We start from the raw sequence: 19,852 nt of genomic DNA, 5'->3' as shown, positions 1-19,852 counted from the left end.
GTGTTTTCACTCTAAAGCTATGCACAATCTTTGTGTCCAAATGCGGCCCGAGAAGGTGTCATGGGCATTCCTTTAACAGCTACTCCACATAGCACTGCTTGCTTCAAACACACACACGGATTCACTAAAATATTTGCAAAATGTGACTTAGGAAGTTTGCTTCAGTCAAGTTCATATTTACAGTGGGTACAGAAAGTATTCAGAACCCTTTACATTTTTCACTATTTGTTTCATTGCAGCCAATTGGTAAGATCAAAAAAGTTTTTTTTTGCCCTTTAATGTACACTCTGCACCCCATCTTGACAGACAAAAACAGAAATGCAGATATTTTTGCTAATTTATTAAACAAGAAAAACTGAAACTGAAATATATGGTCACAATTATTCAAACCCTTTGTTCATTATTGAAGGTGCACCTTTTGAGCTAGTACAGCCATGAGTCTTTTTGAAAATGATGATGCAACAAGTTTTTCACACCTGGATTTGGGGATCCTCTGCCATTCTTTCTTGCAGATCATCTCCACTTCCCTCAGGTTGGATGGTGAACGTTGGTGGAAGCCATTTTCAAGTCTCTCCAAAGATGCCCAATTGAGTTTAGGTCAGGGCTCTGGCTAGGTCAGTCAAGAATGGTCACAGAATTGTTCTGGAGCAACTGTTTTGTTATTTTAATGGCGTGCTTTAGCTCATTGTGTTGTTGAAACGTGAACCTTTGGCCCAGTCTAGGGTCAAGAGCACTCTGGAAGAGGTTTTCATTCAGGATATCTCTGTACTTGGCCACATTCACCTTTTCTTCAATTGCAACCAGTTGTCCTGTCCCTGCAGCTGAAAAAAAAACCCCATAGCATGATGCTGCCACTACCATGTTTCACTGTTGGGATTGTATTTGGCAGGTGATGAGCAGTGACTGGTTTTCTCCACACATACTGCACATAATTATCATGTCTTCCACTGAGAAGAGGCTTCATTTGGCAGACTAAAGCCATGACTGGTGGAGGGCTGCAGTGATAGTTGTAGGAAATTTCCCCCATCTCCCTACTGCGTCTCCCTACTGGAGCTCAGCCACAATGATCTTGGGGTACTTCTTTATCTCTCTCACCAAGGCTCTTCTCCCATGATTGCTTAGTTTGGCTGAACTGCCAAGTCGAGAAAGAGTTGGTCCCAAACTTCTTCCATTTAAGGATTATGGAGGCCATCATACTCCTAGAAACATTGAGTGGAGGAAATTTCCCCCATCTCCCTACTGCGTCTCCCTACTGGAGCTCAGCCACAATGATCTTGGTGTACTTCTTTATCTCTCTCACCAAGGCTCTTCTCCAACGATTGCTTAGTTTGGCTGGACTGCCAGGTCGAGGAAGAGTTGGTCCCAAACTTCTTCCATTTAAGGATTATGGACGCTACCATACTCCTAGAAACATTGAGAGCTGCAGAACTTCATTTGTAACCATGGCCAGATTTGTGCCTTGCCACAATTCTGTCTCTGAGCTCCTTGGGCAGTTCTTTAGGCTTTAATGATTCCCATGTGCTCTGACACACACTATGAGCCGTGAGGTCTTAAATAGACAAGTGTGTGCCTTTCCTAATCAAGTCTAATCAGTTTAATTAAAAACAGCTGAATGGTAATGAAGGAGTAGAACCATCTCATGGAGGATCAGGAGGAAATTGACAGTATGAGTTAAATAGTAGTGTGACCGCAAGGGGTCTGAATACTTATGACCATGTGATATTTTAGTTTTTCTAGTTTAATAAATTAGCAAAATATCTTCCTTTTTTTCTGTCAAGATGGGTGCAGAGTGTACATTAATGATCAAAAAAATATGCTCCTCCAGCAATCACTATATACAGCTCCCCCAGCAATCACTATATACAGCTCCCCCAGCAATCACTATATACAGCTCCCCCAGCAATCACTATATACAGCTCCCCCAGCAATCACTATATACAGCTCCCCCAGCAATCACTATATACAGCTCCCCCAGCAACCACTGTATACAGCTCCCCCAGCAACCACTGTATACAGCTCCCCCAGCAACCACTGTATACAGCTCCCCCAGCAATCACTGTATACAGCTCCCCCAGCAATCACTGTATACAGCTCCCCCAGAAATCACTGTATACAGCTCCCCCAGCAACCACTGTACACAGCTCCCCCCAACAATCACTGTATACAGCTCCCCCAGCAATCACTATATACAGCTCCTCCAGCAATCACTATATACAGCTCCCCCAGCAATCACTATATACAGCTCCCCCAGAAATCACTATATACAGCTCCTCCAGCAATCACTAAATACAGCTCCCCCAGCAACCACTATATACAGCTCCCCCAGCAACCACTATATACAGCTCCTCAGCAACCACTATATACAGCTCCCCCAGCAATCACTATATACATCTCCCAGTAATCACTATATACATTCCCCCTATAATAACTATATAGTTCCCCTATTACAATATACATTCCCTATGATAACTATATACAGTCCCTCTATAATAACTATATACAACCCTATAATAACTATATACATCCCCCTATAACAACTATATACAGTGCCCCTATAATAACTATATACACTTCCCTATAATAACTATATACACCCCTATAATAACTATATACACCCTCCTATAATAACTATATACAGTCCCTCTATAATAACTATATACTGACCCCTATAATAACTATATAGACCCCCCTATAACAACTATATACAGTGTCCCTATAATAACTATATACAGCCCTCTATAACAACTATATATACCCCCTATAACAGCTATATACAGTGCCCCCATAATAACTATATATACCCCCCCTATAATTACTATATACAGTGCCCCTATAATAACTATATACACCCCCTATAATAACTATATACACCCCCATACTAAATATATACAATCCCCCTATAATAACTATATACACCCCCCTATAACAACTATATACAGATTCCTATTATTGCTATACACCCCCCACCTAATAAATATATACCCCACCCCAATAATAACCATATACAGTTCTAGATATAAAACCCCCCCCCCAATAATAACTATATACAGTTCTAGATATAATACTAAAATTGTACTCACCCTCCATCGTTCCCACGATGCGAGCTGTCTTCAACCTCCCTCACGTTGTCAGGGTGGAGATCGGATGTAAACAAAGATGGCGGCGCCCTGCTACACCCCGTGCCGTGAGTCGCGCCGCGGTGATGTCACACGCTGTGACGTCACACTCTGCAACGTGACCCAGCGCCCTGGGAGCCCCCCTTATGATCCGGCTCTGAGCATATATCCCAGCTGTCTCTGAGAGCCAAATGCCCAACCTGCTTAGTATGCATTGGAAGTCACTGACTCAGTAGTATATCAAACCAAGCAGAGATCTACAAAAAAGAGAGAAATTAATACAGAAATGTTAGATAACTTTACAACTTTTGATAATGTTGCTCAAACTAGGCATCCCAAACACACCCTGCTGCATCCAAACACATCCTGCTGTATAGTGATACAGCATCTTGACTAACCAGACAACAAAAGCCATCAAACACCAACTGAGTCAATGTTATTTGTAATGTTAAACTTTGCTACATATGTATCTTTAGGTCTATGCAGGGAACATGTATACTACTATACTGTACAGGGCCGCTTTAGCCCTGCACAATAATATTAGTGTGTAGATTACAAGCAGAAGTATGGTAAGGCAACCTGTAATAAGGGACTGTAAGAGAATTTTATAGCAGATAGACAGATGATAGGTAGAAGATAAATACGAAGGATGAAATAGATTTTAGATAGATAATATATTTATAGATGCATACATATAAAGTAGAATATATATATATAAGCAAAAAAGTGGCAGCACTCCAAGGAATCGTGGAAAAAAGTGTGAGGTTTTTCCACGATTCCTTGGAGTGCTGCCACTTTTTTGCTTCTATATCTACACTCTTTGGGTAAGAGTATTGGGATAGCACCCGTCTGAACCTTTTTTTCCTGAAGGCTGTGCTGCTTTGCAATTTTTGTTTGTTTATATATATATATAGCTAGATAGGTACATATGAGAGATATATACAGTAGAAGAGAGATAGAAGATTGATAGAAAATAGATATGAGGTATATATGTATATATATATGTATATATATATGTATATATATATATATATATATATATATATACACAAAAAGCTAGATAGATATATGGTTACATAGGCAGATATATAGATAGATAGGAAATAGACAAATTATAGGAGATTGATAACTAGACAGATGGATGATAAACCGATATATAGACAGGAGATAGATGATAATCTCGCTTCAAAGGTGATTTTATGGAAAATTCACCACACTGAACCATGAAAGAAACAAAAACTAGAAGCTGTTATGCTACCTGACTGTATACTGGTAGTGGTTTATTAGACCAATTGCATACCTCCCAACTTTTGTGGAGGAGAAAGAGGGACAAAATGGCGGCGCGCGAAGCGCGCCGCGGCGAATTTTTTTGCCCACAGAAGCCACACCCTAGCCACGCCCCCTAACCACACCCCCTGCCCACGTCACTGCTCATACCTTCAACGCATCCACTGGCACCAATGTATATTTATGTATATAATTGGGGGGCATATTCCACTCCCCCTAGACAACGAGCATGTCCCCCCCCCAGACAACGAGCATGCCCTCCTAGACAACGAGCATGTCCTCCCCTAGACAACGAACATGCCCCCCCCAGACAACGAGCATGCCCTCCTAGACAACGAGCATGCCCCCCCCCAGACAACGAGCATGTCCTCCCCTAGACAACGAGCATGTCCTCCCCTAGACAACGAGCATGTCCCCCCCAGACAACGGGCATGTCCGCCCCCAGACAACGAGCATGCCCCCCCTAGACAACGAGCATGTCCCCCCCAGACAACGAGCATGCCCCCCCTAGACAACGAGCATGCCCCCCCTAGACAACGAGCATGTCCCCCCCCTAGACAACGAGCATGTCCTCCCCTGTGGCTGCGTGCCCTTTTTGTGTGTTTGTGTTATTTTTGTCTTCCAGGACCGTGCCTGCTGTGGACTGCTTCGGATTCAAAGGATTACGTCGATGACCGACATTTCTAACAAATAAAATGGTCAACGAGGGTGTGTCTGCGTTTTTTGTCAAATAAATTTTTCTGAAAACGGTGTGATTATTTATTTTTTTGCGACACTCTTCATAGTTTGCCATAGTAGTGGTGCCGGCTAGGTGACGGTGCTCATTACTAAGGGCTGGCCTTAGTGTTTGCCTTAATTTTTTTGGCAAATTCACACTAACGCCCATACCATTACCCCGGTACCCACCGCCACCAGGGGTGCCGGGAAGAGCCGGGTACAAACCAGTACCTGACCGTCTATAGATGGTCAGGTAGTGGGGCGGCTGCAGGCTGTTATTGTTGCGCTGGAATAGCCCCCTAACAGTGGCCTATCCCAGCTCAGTAATGGCAGGCTGCTGCTGCTTTTTTGTATCTGGCTGATTTGAAAAATAGGGGCACCCCATGCCGTTTTTTCTTCAAATTTTTGACAAAAATATGCGTGGGGTTCCCCCTTTAAAGGGGGCTCCCAGGCTGTTTCCCCCATTTTTACAAAAAAATGGGGTGAAAAACGGCATGGGGTGCCCCCTATTGTTCAAATCAGCCTGATACAAAAAAGCAGCAGCAGCCTGCCATTACTGAGCTGGGATAGGTCACTGTTAGGGGGCTATTCCAGCGCAACAATAACAGCCTGCAGCCGCCCCAACACCTGACCATCTATAGACGGTCAGGTACTGGTTTGTACCCAGCTCTTCCCGGCACCCCTGGTGGTGGTGGGTACCGGGGTAATGGTATGGGCGTTAGTGTGAATTTGCCAAAAAAATTAAGGCAAACACTAAGGCCAGCCCTTAGTAATGAGCACCGTCACCTAGCCGGCACCACTACTATGGCAAACTATGAAGAGTGTCGCAAAAAAATAAATAATCACACCGTTTTCAGAAAATTTTATTGAACAAAAAACGCAGACACACCCTCGTTGACCATTTTATTTGTTAGAAATGTCGGTCATAGACGTAATCCTTCGAATCCGAAGCAGTCCACAGCAGGCACGGTCCTGGAAGACAAAAATAACACAAACACACAAAAAAGGGCACGCAGCCACAGGGGAGGACATGCTCGTTGTCTAGGGGTCAGGGGTAGACATGCTCGTTGTCTAGGGGGGGGGGGAAATGCTCGTTGTCTAGGGGGGGGGACATGCTCGTTGTCTAGGAGTCGGGGGGAGACATGCTCGTTGTCTAGGGGGGGGGGAAATGCTCGTTGTCTGGGGGGGGGCATGCTCGTTGTCTAGGGGGGGGGCACATGCTCGTTGTCCAGGGGGGGAGAAATGCTCGTTGTCTAGGGGGGGAAATGCTTGTTGTCTAGGGGGGGGGACATGCTTGTTGTCTAGGGGGGGGGAGACATGCTCGTTGTCGCAGTAAAGGGGAGGGGTCCTATGGAGCGCAGTAAAGGGGAGGGGTCCTATGGAGCGCAGTAAAGGGGAGGGGTCCTATGGAGCGCAGTAAAGGGGAGGGGTCCTATGGAGCGCAGTAAAGGGGAGGGGTCCTATGGAGCGCAGTAAAGGGGAGGGGTCCTATGGAGCGCAGTAAAGGGGAGGGGTCCTATGGAGCGCAGTAAAGGGGAGGGGTCCTATGGAGCGCAGTAAAGGGGAGGGGTCCTATGGAGCGCAGTAAAGGGGAGGAGTCCTATTGAGCGCGCAGTGAAAGCCATAAAAAACACATTTGATATTTTCCTTCCCGCTTCCCAGTACAGGGCCTGGAATATTTAATACTGTCACTAGGAAGTATAATTTGTTACGCAGAAACAGGCCGCACACAGCTCTGTACATGGAAAAATAAAAAAGTTATTGATTTTTGAAAGTGGGGAGTGAAATATGGAAACGCAAAAATCGTTCCGTCAGAGTAATGGAGCAGGCGGCCGTGTATGACCATTCTGCTCCATTACTGTCACAGAGCGATGACCTTATGTGGACCCCAACAGACCCCTCGTTTTCATGATCTATGGGGGTCACATCACTGAAACCCCCACACATCAGCAGGTTAAGCCCTGTCCTATGGATAGGGCCTAACTTGTATTTGTGGGAAAACCCTTTTAACCCCTTAACGCTCTGCGCCGTAGCTCTACGACGCAGAGAGTATAAGGAGTGTATGAAGAGGGCTCACAGGCTGAGTCTTCTTCATACAAGGTGGGGGGTTTTGCATGTTGCAGAAAACCCCCACCGCTAATAACCGCAGTCGGTCATTGTCGCCGGCAAAGTCTTTTTTAGAATCGCCGTGCCCCTGAACGTCATCGGGGGCGGCGATCGTTTGCCGTGGTAGCCTCGGGTCTTCTTTTGACACGAGGCTACATGGCTTCTGCAGATTCGTTACAATGAGCCAGAAGTATTGCTGTATATGGTAGGAGCGATCTGACCATCTAGGGTTAATGTACCCTAGAGGGTCTAAGAAATAGTGGAAATAAAAAAGAAAAAAAAAGTTTTAAAAATAAAAAAAATGTATAAAATATTAAAAATTCTAATCACCCCCCTTTCCCTAGAACTGATATAAAACATAATAAACAGTAAAAATCACAAACATATTAGGTATCGCCGCGTCCCAAAATGCCCGATCTATCAAAATATAAAAACGGTTACGGGCGGCGGTGACCTCCGAGGCGGGAAATGGCGCCCAAATGTCCGAAATGCGACTTTTACACCTTTTTACATCACATAAAAAATGAAATTAAAAATGATCAAAATGTCGCACAGACCTCAAAATGGTAGCAATGAAAACGTCGGCTCATTTCGCCAACAATGACACCTCACACATCTCCGTGCGCCAAAGTATGAAAAAGTTATTAGCGTCAGAAGATGGCAAAATTTTATTTTTTTTTTTGCACACATTCGTTTAATTTTTGAAAATGTATTAAAACACAATAAAACCTATAAATCCGGTATCACCGCGATCGCACCGAACCAAAGAATAAAGCTGAGGTGTTATTTTGAGTGCACAGTCAAAGTCGAAAAAACTGAGCCCACAAGAACGTGACACGTGCGGTTTTTTAAAAAAAATTTCCACATTTGGAATTTTTTGCAGCTTCGCAGTACACGGCATGTTAAAATAAATAATATTACGGGAAAGTAAAATTTGTTACGCACAAAATAAGCCCTCACACAGGTCTGTACACGGAAACATGAAAAAGTTATGAATCTTTGAAGTTGGAGAGCGAGAAATGAGAGGAAAAACCCTGCGTCCTTAAGGGGTTAAGGGATTAAGTATATGGTACAATAAAAGCAGAATAGAAGGGCACTGGGGGGATTAGGGATGGGGGCAGGGGGTCTATGGAGGAAAGTTAAGTGTTTAACCCTTTAGCTGCTGCCTGCAGTCCCTGTAGAGTACCTGTTATCACACTGCAGCAGCTGCACACACTCGGCTCTGCTTCATCAGACGAACTTCAGTGAGGAGCAGGAGGAGGTGGGGGCAGGGAGCCATTGATGTAGCAGTGCTGGAGAGTTCCTGCCTGCACGGAGGCTGATCCCCTGGGGCTGCTGTGCAGGGGCAGTGCAGAGAACATGACACTCTGCACTGCTCCATCCATCCATCCATCCATGTGCCTGCAAGTGGCAGCTTGAGGACAGGGAGGGCTCTGCCTCCCAGGGGAGGGGATGGGGGGAGGTGCCGGCTCTGCAGCAGACAGCCCGGGAGCTGGAGAGGAGGAGGACGCTGCACCCCGCCCCCTGGCTTCTCTGTATCCTGAGCAGGACGGGGGCGGGACTCGGGGGGCGGGACTCGGGGGGGCGGGACTCGGGGGCGGGACAAGACGGAAAAATCCGTGAAAACGCAAAAAAACCGGGACTTTCACTTAACGATCCGTGCAGGCGGGACAAGGGTTAAAAAACGGGACTGTCCCGCCCAAAACGGGACGGTTGGGAGGTATGCAATTGCTGTTGACAGGTTCCATTTAAAAGAGCAATACATCCTCTGTGCACAAAATTCCACATGCAGGAGGCCCTTTTAGTACAGTTTGGCGCCCCTTAACGCTGACTTTGTGTATAGTGGTAACCAAAAAAAGCTTTCAGGCTGCATGTGTTTATAACCCCCCATGGAAGCATCATATATGGTTATAAGCACAGCTTCATAAAGAGTTCCTTACTAAAAATATTGTCTTCCTATCCTAACCCAGTCTAGATGGTTTTGTATAGTATAATAACAGTATTAAAGTAAAATATGTGCAAAGGTTTGTATTTTCATGATTTATACATTAAAGGACACCTGTCATCAGGTCTGTGTCACTAGTCCTGTCACTACTACCTGTTGGAGCAGCTCACAAGGATCCCATCCCAGCCTTTATCTAGTTATTTCATACATTATTCATTGTAAAATCATCTATTCTTTATTATGTAAATGAGGCTGGTCACATGGTCAGAGGCAGTGATGTCACCCCTGTTACCCCTCCCCTCTCCTCCCCCTGCTCATGTCTGTGTGTAATGTATAGTAAAGCATGGCTAGTGTGTGTTGCATCTGCTGACATGCTGCATCCTCCTAATATACAGGTGAGAGACACAGACATCAGCTACACATGAATCTGACATGTTCTGCAGTAACATGGCTGCCTGGAGCTGTTGTATCTCTCCTACAGGCTGCAGGGGGCGTGGCCACCAGCACCAGGAAGCACATCATTATACAGCCTCACATCATTATACAGGCTGTCAGTCAAGCACTGGGGGTGTGGCTGTGCCTCCCACTCATGAATAGAGTGGACAGCTTGAATATGCTAATGCTTCATTGGACATTTCACAGGTCATTTGCATACAGCTTTAGGACCTCATTGCTTAGGTTTACAGGCATGTAGAGGGACAATGAAGGGATAGAGGCAATGCTCTCTAATGGCAGTTTATGAAAATATATTTAGTTTAGGGGGGTTATTTTGCATGACGGGTTCTCTTTAATGATTTATGACCTCTGATTTATAAGAGAGCATCAATGATTTTGCTATATTGATGTCTTCTCAAGATGCATCCTGCACCTCCTGCAACATTTTCAGCACCTGCATTGCCATAAAAGCACATGCTCTCAAATGACTATGGCCAGAGCCAAATATTGCATTAGCAGGATGACTGTTCCACAATTATTTTTTAACTGTAATTTTCTGTTCCCCACAGAAGTAATAGTGTAAATGTCCTCGTAACAACAACGCAACTTATTCCAGCACTTTCCAAGGTCTTGCTTTACAGTCTAGGAGGAGTATTCCCAATTGAAAATATCTACAGTGCAACTAAAATAGGTATGGGTTTACATTAAATTTGCAATGAATAAATAATGAATATAGGATATTAACAGCACACAAAAATATCTATGCAGAACAGGTTTGCTTTTACAAAGAGCATCAAGTTAATGCATGAAATATTTCCTGGCAAGTACACAATCCTATGTATACATAATCTTTTTATGTAATAATGATAATCTTTATTTATATAGCGCCATCAAATTCTTTAGTGCTTTACAAATCAATGGTTTATTATTGGAATTTTTGTCTTTTTTCCCTCGTCTAACAACCTAAGACAATTATTTTTAAAGAGACAATGAAACCATAAAAACTGTACCACTCCAGGCATGGGTTAATACCCTATGCACCCCAGTGCAGTGGTGTGTTAGATCTCTGCAATGCACACAGCATAGCCCCTCCCCACGGATAGAAGTCATGGCTGTTACAGCAGTTACTCAGCGTGGAGGGGCTTTGCTGTGTTCAGTGAAGAGATTTCAAATCTCAGTGCACCTAGCGCTACAAGTACACAATCCTGGAATAAAATTTTTTTACAGTCCTAAAACATCACACAATTTGTCAGGACCAATAGCTTATAGTCTGTATGCTTGCATGGTCAAAACAGCTGGTAGACTCATTTTAAGAAAACCTCATGGTGATTGTGCAATCTTATGATTTAAAGGGGTTGTCAGCTTTCAGCAAATAATTAATATGGTTTGTGGAGGGAAAAGTTATACAATTTTGCCTCCAGTGGATAGAAATCTGTCCATGGTCATGTGATGGACACGCAAGTGCACGACCTGTTATTATCACAGAGAGTAGTCAGAACTGTGGGATGCATGTGTACCTGTGTGTCCATTACTTGACCACAGACAGATTTCTATACACTGGAAGTAAACACAGAAGCTTTCTATATGAGGACAGCAGGAGATCTAGAAAACTGTGGACAATTGGTAAAGAAATTATATTGGAAAATTGTATAACCTTTCCTTACACAAACAATAGCAATTATTTTCTGAAACTCCTTTAAACTGCTTTAACACCATATTTTCAATTAAAATGTATATAAAAAAAAAAAAAGAATTGGTGTAAGCACATCCAAAACAGTATTTGCTATAGGACATTTATACTATCAGGTTTACAAAATTAAATTTTGACGTAAACCAACAAGGTAGCAATGGAAATGATCATTTATCCTGCAACAGGCAAGTCATTAGCATAAAAATAAAAACGTTATGGGTGTCAGAATGCAACATAAAAAGTCATTATTATTTGTAAAAAAATAAATATTATACAAATATAATAAGGCATAGCTAAAACTATCTAAAATTTGTATAATCAGAAGCACATAAAGGAAGAGAAGCCAAACTCTGCAGTGTATAGTTTATACCATCTGTAGCAGGATTACGGCATACACAATGACATACAGAATGTTGGCAGTCAATGGTTGTACATTAGTTTCTGTGAAGATTTACTTAGCTGGTATTTCTGCATCGTATAAAATTACAGTAAGTATGGAGAGTAGTCAGACCCCTTTAAATTTTCATTGCAGCCAATCACTAATGTTTTGCTCATTAATCTACTCTCTGCTTCCCATCTTGATGGAATAAAAATGAAATGTAGATATTTTTGCTAATTTATTAAAGAAAAACTGAAATATCACATGGACATAAGTATTCAGACCATTTGCTGTGACACTCATATTTAACTCACATGCTGTCCATTTCCTTCTCATCCTCCTTGAGATGGTTCTACTCCTTCATTGGAGTCCAGCTGTGTTTAATTAAACTGATTGGACTTGATTAATAAAGACACATACTCAGGGGTGAACCTTGAGGCGAGCTATAGATCAGCGGCCCTTCCACCGCATCCAGTAGTATTATATAAGGTTTTTTTAGCACATGAAGAACCGCACTTTTTTATGTGTCAAGTTCTGCTTTGCAGCACGTGGCGGCTTACAGAAGCCCATTACAGCTGCATTGCCCAACTGCCTTTCTGCTTTATTTAAGCATTTGCATTACAATATAATTGTGTGTTATAACTTACCTTGCACCCTGACAGAATCCTCCATGTAGTCCCAGGGTTTGGGCTTTGGTTTGGATGCATTTCAATAAACAACATGTGACCGATCTGTGCTGCAGACTAATCAGCTCTCAGACCTCACCTTTGTGTTCCTATACAGCTTCTGCTTCCTGCTCCTTCACAGAGCTCACAGTGTGGTGAGCTGACATCAGTGGGAATGGGAGGAGCTGTACAGGAGCACAAAGGTAGGGGCTGAGAGCTGAAAAATCTGAAGCACAGACAAGTCACACATTGTTTTTTGAAATGCAGCCAAACCAAAGCCCAACCTCTAGGACTACCCAGAGGATTCTGTCAGGGTTCAAGGTAAGTTATAACACAAAATTATATTGTAATGCAAATGCGTAGAGAAAGCAGAAATGCAATGCAGCTGTAATGGACTTCTTTAACCTGTCCTTAGTGAAAATGAAGTCCCTGGTCACAGGTTCCTTTTAAATTGAAGAAGTTTGGGACAACATCTACAACTCTTCTTCAACTTTTTCCATCCAGCCAAACTACTCAATAGTAGGAGAAAGTCCTTGCTGAGATAGCTAAAGAAGAACCCCAAGATCACTGTGGCTGAGTTCCAGAGATGCAATAGAGAGAGAGTTCCACAAAGTCAACTATCACTGCAACCCTCCACCAGTCGGGCTTTTCAGTGCAAGACATATAGAAGTCTGCATACAGTTTGCAAAAAACACATGAACTACTCAGAGACTATGAACGACTATGAGAAATAAGTTTGGTGTTAATTCTAAGCGGTATGTGTGGATAAAACCAGGCACTGCTCATCACCTGCCAAATACAATCCCAACAGTGACACATGGTGGAGGCTATGGGGGTGTGTTTCAGCTGTAAGAACAGGATGACTGATTGCAATTAAAGGAAAGATGCAGCCAAGTAAAGAGATATCCTGGATGAAAACCTCTTCCAGAGTAGTCTCAGTCTGGGATGAAGGTTCACCTTCCAACAAGACAATGGGGCAGATTTACATACCCGGTCCGTTCGCGATCCAGCGGCGCGTTCTCTGCGGTGGATTCGGGTCCGGCCGGGATTCATCAAGGCAGTTCCTCCGACGTCCACCAGGTGGCGCTGCTGTGCTGAAGTTCCCTGAAATGCACTGAAGTTCAAGATCCTATCCTGGATGAAGGTGAGTGCAAGCTCTGTGACACAATTTCCTTTTTTAAATGCGGCAGTTTTTCCGATTGCGATTTCCGATTTCCGATTGCGTGCGCCAAAATCCCGGGGCAATTCAGGTACAATCGTCGCAAATCGGAAATATTCGGGTAACACGTCAGGAAAACGCGAATCGGGCCCTTAGTAAATGACCCCCAATGAGCCTAAGCACACAGCTAAAATAACAAAGTAGTGGCTTCAGAACAACTCTGTGACCATTCTCGACTGGCCAAGCCAGATCCCTGATCTATACCCAATTGAACATCTCTGGAGAGACTTAAAAATGGCTTCCACCAACGATCACCATCCAACCTGAGGAAACTGGAGAGGATATGCAAGAAAGAATGGCAGAGGATCCCCACATCTAGGTGTGAAAAACTTGTTGCATCATTCCCAAGAAGACTCATGGCTGTAGTAGCTCAAAAGGTCCTTCTACTCAATACTAAGCAAAGAGTCTGAATACTTATCACCATGTGATATTTCAGTTTTTGTTGTTTAATAAATTGACAAAAAATATCTGCATTTCAGTTTTTTTCTGTGAAGATAGGGTGCAGAGTGTACATTAATGAGCAAAAAAAATACTTTTTTTGATCATACCAATTGGTTGAAATGAAACACATGTCTGAAAAGTCTGAATACTTTCCATACCCACTGTATTTTAGCTCTCATTAACTCAGCTCCTCTACTACTATCATATTTTATGATTCACTTGGATTTTTTTACACTATAATGAGAGCCGTTTATCAAATGTCTTTTTTTCTTATATATTGTATGGTTATTATTGATGCATGGCCAATCTACTATAATTGTACTGGCCTTTTCTTTCACTTTCATTTATCAAGGGTCGACTTTCAGAAAATAGTTGATATTGTTTGTGTAATGAAAAGTTATACAATTTTCCATGATACTTTCCGTATCAATTGTGCATGTTTCTCCAGATCCCTGCTTGCTGTCATTGAACAGGAAACTTTATTGTTTATTTCCTGTGGATAAATACTGGTTCATATGATGTCACACGGCTCATTGGAATTAGGCTATATTCACACTGCCGTTGCCCGCCCGTACCGTACCGTAGCGGGCAACGGCAGTGTACGGGGAGAGGAGGAGGAGATGAGCGCAGCTCACCCCCGCCCCTCTCCATAGCAACCTAGACCTAGACAGGTCCTATCTTTTTCCCGGGTACAGAACGGTACGGTGCCGCACGTGTGCAGCACCGTACCGCTCCCGTAGTGTGCCGTGCGCCCATTGCTGCCTATGGGGGACGTATATCGGCCGTATATACGTCCCCCATACGTTACTGTGAATGTAGCCTTAGAGAGAAATCAGAGATGTGAGTTTAAAAAGCCTGCACCAGCATGACATCACATGAACATTTTATCCACATGAAACAAACAGTGAGCAGAGAATGTGGCGTAACAACACAGCCGCTACAGGGCCCACCCTGCTCAGGGGCCCAGGATGGCAGAACCAAAATGTCATTATACTGGGCCATCTCTCTTTGTTGACGCCTACAGCACAGCAGTAACAGGGACCCCGCTACATGCATACGGACATGTAAAAAGTTACTTGCATTCTGCTTGTCCAGACAGGGGATGGTGCTGGCAGGCAGAAGACTGTTCAGTCAGACGTGAGTTCGGGCAGCTACGGCTGTGATGACGGCTGGTGATCAGAAGTCCATGGCATTGGACACCTGTGCCGGGGCGAAGTTCGGATGCGCCTTCGGCCAGGAGGGAGGGAGGCTGGCTGTGTTCCGGCGGTTGTTTGGGTGCACGGGTGGGTACATTTAGGTGGACCTGGGATCAGCATAGCAGCTGAGGCCCTATTAAATTGCAGGTATATATATATATATATACACACATACACACATATAGCAGGGACTAAATATATATATATATATATATATATATATATATATATATATATATATATAAATATCAGGGGTGTAAGCTGCATGTGTGTATATGCTGTGTGAGTGTATGTGGTGTGTATGTATATGCTCTATATGTGTGTTTATGGTGTATATACTGTATGTAAGTGTTTATTTGCTTTATGTATGTGTATATGGTGTGTTTATACTGCATGTATATGTATATCCAAAATATATTTACGGTCCAGCCGTCTCTTGACAGCAAATGATTTTTATTTGGTTACATCATAACCTCTCCATGAAACATACTTGGTCGGTCAACGCGTTTCAACACTATATTTGTCATAAGTAAGGGCAGTTGCACCGCTTGAAACGCGTTGACCGACCAAGTATGTTTCATGGAGAGGTTATGATGTAACCAAATAAAAATCATTTGCTGTCAAGAGCCCGGCTGGACCGTAAATATATTTTGGATTGCTACATGCCCTAGCAGAAGGGTGGCCCATGCCAGGATCTGACACAAGAGGCATTCATGGGGAGGTGAGCTGGCATCTTCTTTGAGTTATGTATATGTATATACAGTGAGTGTATACTGTATGTATAAGTATATACTATTTGTATGTATATAATATGAATGTACTATACAGTATGTTTGTATAAACACATAGATGTGTTCATACTGTATAATGTATATGAGTTAGTATATACTGTATGTATTAGTGTATAAATCTATATGCATATAGTGTATAAATCTATATACATTTATATATAGCACATAAATATGTGCATATAAGTGTATACATGTATGTATATGTTTGTGAGTATGTAAACCTGAGTATGAATGTAGAACTTTATGTGTGTGTATATAATATAAATGTGTGTATATATGAGTGTATAATTATGTGTTTATGAGTATATTATGAGTGTATATGAGTTAGTAAACGTATGTGATGAATAATCTGTTCAAATATGTATATATTGTTTTGAGGGGAAGGGGGGCCCAATGCAGAAATCCACTATGGGGCCCAAGCTCTCCTACTTACGCCCCTGAGAAGAGATCTTGAAATCCATGAAGAATTGACAGATCGTATATTGGAAAATTATATAACTTTCAACTTATCAATTATTTGTTACAAGAGAGCTTTTATTAACTTTTATGACTAGCTCAACAAGAGGGATGTGGCTTTGTGGAGAAATGTCATGCACCAAAAAGAATGTGACATAATGTAGCTGCTATTTTCTAGCATAAACTAAACCAACTAATAGGACAGCGATGGCGAACCTATGGCACGCGTGCCACAGACGGCACGCGAAGCCGTTTCTGTTGGCACGCGTACCGTCGCCAGTAAGCCTCTGCCCGTAAAAATTTGGTCTATGCGAGCGGCGGAACTACGCCGCTCCATAGACAGAACCATAGACAGAGTTTTTTCGCATGCGCGGTAACTTGGGAAGCGCTGAAAGTTTCAGTCGCTCCCATAGAAACCACGCATGCGCATTAATTATCCCGGGCCGCTCCGCTCTGCTCTGCTCCCTCCCTGTCCGCTCTACATTGTCCGGTCCGCTCCGCACTGCTTTGCTCCCTCTCCTCCGCTCCATAGCCCCCCTCTCCTCTGCTCCATAGCCCCCCTCTCTACCGCTCCGTAGCCCCCCTCTCCTCTGCTCCGTAGCCCCCCTCTCCTCTGCTCCTTAGCCCCCCTCTCTTCCGCTCCGTGGCCCCCTCTCCTCTGCTCCGTAGCCCCCCTCTCCTCCGCTCCTTAGCCCCCCTCTCTTCCGCTCCTTAGCCCCCCTCTCCTCTGCTCCGTAGCCCCCCTCTCCTCCGCTCCGTGGCCCCCCTCTCCTCCGCTCCGTGGCCCCCCTCTCCTCCGCTCCAGGTGGGAGTGGAGAATGCATACAGCGTAACCTGTATGCATTCCTGGAGAACCTTCCTGTAGAATAAAAGAAAATAAAGTAAGTTTATCTGTGTATATGTATGTAATATGTATATATATGTAATGTGTATATGTATGTAATGTGTATATGTATGTATGTGTATATGTATGTAATGTGTATATGTATGTGTATATGTATGTAATGTGTATATGTATGTGATGTGCATATGTGGGTGTATATGTATGTGATGTGCATATGTGGGTGTATATGTATGTTATGTGTATATGTAGGTGTTTATATGTGTATATATATATATATATATATTCTGTATGTATTTTATACTACATGGCGATAAGCTGTATGCATTTTATACTACATGGCGGCATTCTATATGCATTTTATACTACTTGGCGGTATTCTGTATGCATTTTATACTACTTGGCGGCATTCTGTATGCATTTTATACTACTTGGCGGCATTCTGTATGCATTTTATACTACTTGGCGGCATTCTGTATGCATTTTATACTACATGGTGGAATTCTGTATGCATTTTATACTACATGGCGGAATTCTGTATGCATTTTATACTACTTGGCGGCATTCTGTATGCATTTTATACTACTTGGCGGCATTCTGTATGCATTTTATACTACTTGGCGGCATTCTGTATGCATTTTATACTACTTGGCGGCATTCTGTATGCATTTTATACTACATGGCGACAAGCTGTATGCATTTTATACTACATGGCGACAAGCTGTATGCATTTTATACTATATTACGTATATGGGGGGGGGCGTCTCTCTATGGCTCGTTTTCTCAATTAAAACCTTGTTATTCTAGTTAAATTTTTGTGTTGGCACTTCACTTCAAGTCAGAAGGGTTTGGGTTGCATTTTGGGCACTCGGCCTCTAAAAGGTTCGCCATCACTGTAATAGGAGGCTTAAACCGCTGCAGATTTATCACCCAGCATCAGACATTTTGATAGATCTGATACAGCATAAGACTGTCTAGTCTTTCTGTCATACCTTACAACACTTTTAATCTGTAAATTAAATTTGTAATGGATTTTATTGGGACTATTGAGGGGTAAAGTAACATCCCTATTTATTTTCAGGAAAAAAAAAATGTATAACATAACAGTAAATTCTCCTAACATATTTTCTTATTACTAATCACAATACACCAGTGAGTAATCTTAAATGCCCAAAGCTTTGCATACATGACCATACAGCAGTTAGACCAGGAAATAAGCCATGCATTGTTTTTCAGGCAAAGAACACTGTTTTCAACGTATTATGTCCAGATTTGGCTCTCATGTAACATATGTTGTGGTGGGGGACTCCCAGGATGAGGAGCATGCTGCTTACCAGGTAACTCAATTTTGCTCTCATTTATCTTTCAGGGAAAGAAAGTTGCTTTGAACGCATTATTCAAAGGTTTGGCAGAAAAGTAGTATATGTTGTTATTGGGGATGGTGTAGAAGAAGAACAGGCAGCAAAAAAGGTAAAATGTCTTTGTGTGTAGCTTGCTTATATGTCTCAGTGTCTCTTTCTGTACAGTATCTAAAGGGTTGCCAACTTTTTCACTAAATCATCAAGGCCTTAATAAAATTCATGTGGTTTGGTGTAGAAAAGGTCCTCATAAGTATTTAGTGATATGTCTCATAGCATTTCCATCTTCAGATGCTGCAGACTCCAATCGCTATAGCTTCTGGCTTCACCATGATGCCCAGTAGTTTGACAGTAAATGACAGCATATATTGTGTACTTTATTGATTTTTCAATGTTTAAAATTAGTTTTTGAACTGAGTACCATTTTGCAGAGAATAGCATGATACAACTTTTTCCCCCTTAATGCCAAGTAAATCAGATTCCTGTAGGCACAAGTCTACACCAGGCAGATCACAGCCTCTTAGTATATCTGGTGCAATGTGTGCAGTGTGGGAGCAAAAAAGAGCAAAAAGAGGCATTTGGGCAGATTTATCAAGTGTCTGAAAGTCAGAATATTTCCAGTTGCCTATGGCAACCAATCACAGCTCCCCTTTAAAATATTCATGAGCACTGGTAAAATGAAAGCTGAGCTGTGATTGGTTGCCATGGGCAACTGGAAATATTCTGACTCTTAGACACTTGGTAAATCTGCCCCATTGTGTTTTCTTATCCCATCCTGTAAAAGGTATGTGCATATTTCCCAGAATTCCCTAGTGGCTATAAGTCTCCACACTCCTAAAAGGCGGCCCCAATTGGCATAGTCTCTGTAAAGAGAACTCATACATACAACTGAGGATTTCTCGGCCCCATGTCAGAGCCTAGTGCCCTTGAGAAAAAACCCAGAGCATGTCCTACTATTGGCCTTGTTTTTGGCTCTGCTCTGCCATAGATGGGAAATGGGGATGGAAAAATATGTCTGACATGCGATGGGATTCTAAGTAACAACTTCCCATTTATTTGTGGATCTGCAAAAATGGATGACATACAGGTGACTTACAAGCTGTTTTTGTGGCCAAACAGTGGAGATACGGGGGCAGGGGCGTAACGACAGGGGTAGCAGCCATAGCAGCCACTATGAAACCCGCAGTGTATATGCTGCATGGTGTATATT

The 19,852-nt window shown here is 42.9% G+C and overlaps 1 protein-coding gene and 1 long non-coding RNA gene across 15 annotated transcripts in view; one reads left to right on the top strand and one right to left on the bottom strand.

The window, feature by feature from the left end:
• LOC140121649 (uncharacterized) overlaps positions 1-19,852 on the bottom strand; it is a 152,395-nt gene that overhangs the window by 61,741 nt on the left and 70,802 nt on the right. The gene's annotated exons all lie outside the window — the stretch shown is intronic.
• Positions 1-19,852, top strand: part of EYA4 (EYA transcriptional coactivator and phosphatase 4) — a 195,123-nt gene that overhangs the window by 169,398 nt on the left and 5,873 nt on the right. For 10 of the 14 annotated variants that reach the window (XM_072141503.1, XM_072141498.1, XM_072141501.1 and 7 more), the window contains 2 exons: positions 10,176-10,297; positions 18,654-18,754. In XM_072141503.1, coding sequence (XP_071997604.1) covers positions 10,176-10,297; positions 18,654-18,754 — 223 coding nt within the window. Of the gene's footprint in view, positions 1-10,175; positions 10,298-18,520; positions 18,622-18,653; positions 18,755-19,852 lie in introns of all 14 variants that reach the window. The other 4 variants (XM_072141504.1, XM_072141499.1, XM_072141507.1 and 1 more) reach the window with 1 other exon arrangement.

The sequence above is a fragment of the Engystomops pustulosus genome, chromosome 3 (assembly GCF_040894005.1).
Source record: "Engystomops pustulosus chromosome 3, aEngPut4.maternal, whole genome shotgun sequence".
Taxonomy (NCBI): domain Eukaryota; kingdom Metazoa; phylum Chordata; class Amphibia; order Anura; family Leptodactylidae; genus Engystomops; species Engystomops pustulosus.
Note: the sequence above shows the minus strand (reverse complement) of the source record. Positions and strands in the feature narration are given on the sequence as shown.